General features: G+C 36.9%; 1 protein-coding gene across 2 annotated transcripts in view; it reads right to left on the reverse strand.

Annotated features, from left to right (window-relative positions):
- Window positions 1-4,799, reverse strand: part of GCM1 (glial cells missing transcription factor 1) — a 43,346-nt gene extending 38,547 nt beyond the window's left edge. The window contains exons 1-2 of one of the 2 annotated variants that reach the window (XM_074190180.1): window positions 4,632-4,799; window positions 2,543-2,746 (exon numbers count right to left, since the gene is read on the reverse strand). In XM_074190180.1, the coding sequence (XP_074046281.1) occupies window positions 2,543-2,617 (75 nt within the window). In that variant the 5' untranslated portion in view covers window positions 2,618-2,746; window positions 4,632-4,799. Of the gene's footprint in view, window positions 1-2,542; window positions 2,747-2,946; window positions 3,025-4,631 lie in introns of those variants that run through there. The other variant, XM_074190181.1, reaches the window with a different exon arrangement.
- Window positions 4,800-6,000: the final 1,201 nt, after the last annotated feature.

Below are 6,000 nucleotides of genomic sequence, written 5' to 3' on the forward strand. Positions count from 1 at the left end.
TAGACCGCAACAACAAAATATATAATTACAATCTGCACTCAGTAGTTACTCAAAAAGCTTTTGTTGAATTGAGTTGATTTGTGTATGAATGAAACACCAACAATTGCTGTAATAGCCACCCTGCTAAGTATACAAAAAAAAGGTAAATGGAAATCTATATATACAGTTTTTATAGTTTACTGCTTTTAGAAACTGGTTAGAAACCAGAGGTTTTGTTGATAGCCTTCAATTATATGAAATTATTAAATGAATAATGGTGATCTCTTACTCTCCTTTACTCCTAATGCATCAATAAGAAAACATGATCTAAAATAATAGAAGAGATGAGGTTGGATGTGAAAGTAAAACAATGGCTTTATAGCAAAAATAATGTATATCTAGATCTATATCTATAATATGTATATCCTGGAGAAGGAAATGGCAAACCAATCCAGTATTTTTGCTAAGAAAACCCCAAATGAGGACTTAAAAAGTTTGACACAACTGACAACTGAAACAACAAATACACTCCTCATATATTTTTATGGACATAATATATATGCACATATATAATAATATATACAGATGTATTATTTTACACAATATATGTATATCATTATATATTATTAATTATATGCTATATGTATATTATATAAATGTGCATTATTAAATACATAATATATGTGTGAAGATGTAATTTCATCAATATAGGGATTGCTCAAGGAGGAATTTCCTCTACCTATGCAGAGCAGCACTTCTTCAATCAACAGCATAAGAGGGTTGCCCGAAGCAACCCTCTGGGGGATGCCCAGAATTCCAGAACCATCAATATGTGGCCAAAGGAAGGACTTCACCAAGGTAGCCCTAACTCTGAAGCTTGTTTCTAACCAGTGTCCCAGGCTGCTTTTACTAATGAATAAGATAATAAAATATCTGCTTACTTATTTGTGCCTCTCTTGGCTAGAATACAGTATTAGAACTAACAAGGACCTTAGAGACCAAAGAGTCTAACACCCTCATTTGATAGACAAGGACACAAAAACACAAAGAAACATATAGTGTTAAGGGGTTTGGACTAGAATCCAGAGCTTCTTGACTTTGAGGTCAGTTCTCCACCAGTTGTGCAGTACTGTCTCCCTCCCCTCAGCCTCGCTCCTTCCCCCAGCACATGTGCATTTTATATATGTTATTTTTATATATGTCCATGAAATGGTTACTTCCACCAATGTACAACTGTGCATTTCCTTCTCATCCTCCATCTTACCTCTATGTCCACAAAGCACTGATAATAGCTGATATTTGCATGTAGCTGCAACAGTTACAAACATTTCATTTGATGCTATATTATAACCACCTACTAGAGAAGCAATGTAGATTAAGGGCTAGCCTTAGAGTCAGGAAGAGGGATTCAAATGCTGCTTTTTTGTTGCGTCTTGGCTCTGTTGGTCCTAGGCAAGTCATTCAATTTCTTCAGTGCCCACAGGCAACTTTCTAAGGCTATAACTTACTGAAGTGTCCTCATCTCACAGGGAGTGCTTGTACCAGAGAAATGTTGGTGGGTAGGGACAAAAAAATAACCCTTTAAGATATATACTTCTGGGGAATGCAATTATTGCCCCCCCATTTTACAGATGAGGAAAGTGGACTAGGCTCACAGTGACTGAAGTCACAAAGTGAAGTCTCAGAATACAGCTAGTGTTCAAGTGAAATTTAAACACAGGTCTCTGCTTATAAGTACAATGCTCTTTCCACTATTCTACAGTGATTTTCACTAGTCAGTCAGTCTAAGCATTTATTAAATGCCTCCTATATTCCAGGAAGATAGCTAGGTGACTCAATGGTGTCAGAAATCCTTATTTTCCAGAATTCAAATCTAACCTCAGACACTCATTAGCTGTGTGATCCTGGGCAAGTCACTTAACCCTGTTCACCTCAGTTTCCTCATTGGAAATGATAACAGGGAGGAGGTTACCATTGAGTATGTCTGCCAAGAAAACCCTAAATGGGGCAGTGAGAGTTGAATTTGACTGAAAAATAATTTGACAACAACAAATGTACCAGACACTGTGCCAAGGGTTGGGGGGATACAAAGAAGCAAAAGACAGTCTTTGCCTTCAAGAATCTCATAATCTACTGGGGAAGACAACTGGCAAACAAATGTGTACAAATAAGCTGTGTTCAGTAAAAATAAGAAATAAATAAAAGAGCTGCACAAACACAATATTAATCACTCTGGCAATTTATCAATAGGCAATTTATCTAATTGACCATGTTATGGAAAGGAAATGGTGTTTCAGCCAAAGATTAATTTAGGAATCTGGTTAACCAGAACCCTAAAGTAAAAATACCAGTTGATATTTTCTCTTCTAAGTTCGGCAGTCTATAGTCAGTTAAAGTGTCCAAGATAAAACTAGGCTGGGACTATTCCAGTTTTCTATCTGGCTAATGGTCTAAATAAGAAAGTCAGGCTCTAAAGGTCCCTCCACCCAAGGGATTGAAAGAATCTCAGTTTCACGTAGATTCTTAGAAACCAGCTCCCTAGAACATGGGCTTAGTTACATACCTGTGGCAGTTTCATATCATTGATGTCCCAACTTACTGTTTCTCTGTTTTGAGAAACAAAGTCCTCAGGCTCCATGGTCACGTCTCCCACAACTTCCAGCCTGTTCAGATCTTTTCTGAAATGATTTTTCTGCCAGAGGCTTCAGATGAGGGTTACTTCTCTCCACTCTCAAGCAGTTTGGACCAGGGTGGCTCTTTCCTGACACTGAAAAAAAAAGATAGTGAGGCTAACCATTAAAGATAAAAATCAGTGTTCATCTGCCAGAAAAACTCGTTCCATCAAAAAAGTTTTGAAAGCTCTAACATACCCGTGGCCAAAGCAATGGAAAATACTTAATGACTGAAAGTAATCTCACAGGGTAAAAAAAAAATCATGATTACCAATTGCTTAGCCATCCATTTTACCTGTTGGGCTTTATTTTAATTCTTGATTCTAAGGATTGGAGAGAGAAAAGAGTTCAGGAGGAGGTAGCAACACTTGCACCTTGCTATAGGCCAGGTTTTTTACTATGTACTTTGCATATGGAGGTTCCCTAGGTTGACCTGTTTTACAAAGAAGAATATGAGCTTTTTGAAAGCTAGGCCCGATTTTTTTAATTATTGTTTTTAATTTCTCAATACCCATCACTCTGCCTTCCATTCAGAAGGAGCTCAATAAATGTTTGTTGAATGTTGTCTGAACATAGATTGTGCTAATAAGCAACTAGATGTTGATGTGAATAAAACACTGGGCTTAAAATTAGGAAGTTCTCAGTTTGAATTTGACCTTAGACATTTACTAAATGGCTTGACCCTCCTTTTACATTGTTAAGTCATATAGGTACACAAAGGATAGAACCAGACCTAAAGGTTCCTGTAACCATATTCAGAATTCTTACTACTCTACCAGACTGATTTCTAGTTCCTTTAGCTCTGAGATGAGAGAACTCAGTAAGAGGAACTTTAAGGCTCCAATCAGAAATAATCATGGGTTCAAAGAGGCAGTGCAAAAATCACTGGATTTGGAAGGAAAGGGAATGAAGAGTTTATTGAGTATTTAATATGAGTCAAGAGACTTGAGGTTCAATTTATGGCTCTTTTTACTTCATGACCTTTTGTGGTCTTAGGCGTCAGTTTTCCCAATTGTAAAATAAAAGTGTTGGACTAAATTACATCTCAGGTCCTTATTGACACTACATCTACAATCCTAAAATACTTCTCATTAGAATTTGAAGACAAATGCGTAAGGCATTGAGATCCACTGATTAAAGGGTCTATCTGTGACTTTGGACTTTGAAAACCTATATGAAGTATATAGAAAAGATTGCTTATTTTAACAAAGGAAGACTCTTGAGCAGTTAGACAGCATGTAAAACCTATTTAAAACAAACAAATTACCATCATCAGGGCAGAAATAATGTCCTAAAGCAAAAAATGATTGCATCTGTCTTTCTCATTAATTACCACAAAATGGTAACCTCCTCCCTGATATCATTTAGGAAGCCATCACTACTTTTTGGAAAGAAGCAAATCATCGAGGAGAAAATGATGTGTAAAGAAGCAATTTGAATAAAGAGAAGTGAAATAAATAGCTATTGTAGAAGATACTTATTGCCATTGTATCCCCTTTGACAAACTCACCCCTTCAGCTCTACAATTGATGAGATTAGCTGGTAAATGGTATTGTATTAATTTGAAGAAGAATAAAAACCATTTCAGTAATTGAGGAAGATGATGCCAGAGCAGCATAAAACACAGGTGTTTTAAGGGGAGGGAGGAAGGAAAAGTCAAATTCTGGAAAATCCAAATGTTCTTTTCCTGATAGGGCAAGCACATTTAATTCTAAAACTTTCCAAAACTTCTCTGAAGCTAAAGATAAGTACAATAAAGAATAGACTCTAGGATGGGAAAGAGATTTTTAAAAATGAGCTGTTTAGTAATGAATAGCAATTTCAGGGACTACAATTCCTAGATTCTCAAAACATTAACTCAATTTTAAAAAATCACTTCTGCGGAATAATCCAAAATAAAATATCATTACATATCGGGTCACTATTTGAGTCCCTTATATTGTTTTCTTCTGAATGTCTGACTGATCTGGGCTGCCTTACCTTTTCAACTCTTTAGGTGAATGCAGACAATAGCGTGTTATCAATCCAAAAAATTCATTTCTAGTTCAGGTCACAGCAAGCTTTGTCACTTTCTAAGTTAGAGGCTGTACTCGATTCCAGGTCAGAGTACAATATGCTAATAAGATCTGGCATCTAGCCAATCAAAATCCAGATGCTCTGAGGCAGACATAGGTAAGGAAAATTTGTGAGCTAATGTATGAGCCCTCAAGTTCTTTCCAGAATGCCAGCAACATGAGGGGTATTGTACCATGTCATCCAATATTTGCCTGATTCATGTTTAGAGTCATTAAATGAAAGTGAAGATATGAAGGAGTCTTATGTGGACAGATTGATAAATGTTTCTGAAATTTAACAGGTCAGAAGCATAGTAGACTAACTGCTCAAAGAATAGTCTAACTTTGATAGGATTTTCTTTCTTCCTTCCCTCACATCTCTCACTCTATCTTTCACCTCCAACCCTTTCCTCCCTCCGCTTTTCCCAGTTTCTCTTTTTCTACGTCTGTTTTCTGTGTGTATCTATGTCTTTACCTCTGTCCCTGTCTCAGTTTCTCTTCTTATCTCAGTGTCTCTATGTCTCTTTTGTATGACTCTCTCTTTATCTCTCCCCTCTCTGAACCAAGGAACGTCAAATCAACATCCTTACTTCTCTGATCTCTATGGTAATCTTACATCTGTGCTGTATGTTTAGAACCTTCTAAGGTTCTAAATAATACATTTTCCCCTCTGTCACTGGCAATACTTTTTGCCTTCTAAGCCTGTTTAGGAGGGGATTTTTTTTTGGCAAGGAAATTGGGGTTATGACATTCCCAGGGTCAAACAGCTAGTCTAGAAGCTCTTTTATAAAGATCAACAGAAATATTGAACAAGAATTCTCCCTTGAGTTTTCAGTCCATGATTGACTTCCTTAGCTTAGTTTCCAAGGCTCTCTAAAATTTGGTCTGCTTTTATCAACTCTATTCCTACCATACTTCTCCCACTCTCCCACCACCACCACCACCACCACCACCACCACACACGTATACGCAAACCCTCCTTTTGAGTCAATCCATTCATTTGACTGTCCCAGAGTAAAAGTGCAGTAGCAGCAGCTCATATTGATATAGAACTCTATTGTTCACAGTCATCTATGAAGTAGATAGTAGAAATATAGTTATTTCTACTTTATAAATAAAGGAACCTATGATTTAAAGAGATTAGATGTCAAGATTGCATAGCTTATGTGGCCAGTCTTCTAATCCAGGTCACCCAAGAAGATGTTGAGACAGTATAAAAGCAGGATGGAGAAAAAAGGAGGAAGGGGAAAAAAAGTGAGAGGTGACTGGAGGTGGATTTCTACAAAAGACTTTAG

The sequence above is a fragment of the Macrotis lagotis genome, chromosome 5 (genome assembly GCF_037893015.1).
Source record: "Macrotis lagotis isolate mMagLag1 chromosome 5, bilby.v1.9.chrom.fasta, whole genome shotgun sequence".
Lineage (NCBI taxonomy): Eukaryota > Metazoa > Chordata > Mammalia > Peramelemorphia > Peramelidae > Macrotis > Macrotis lagotis.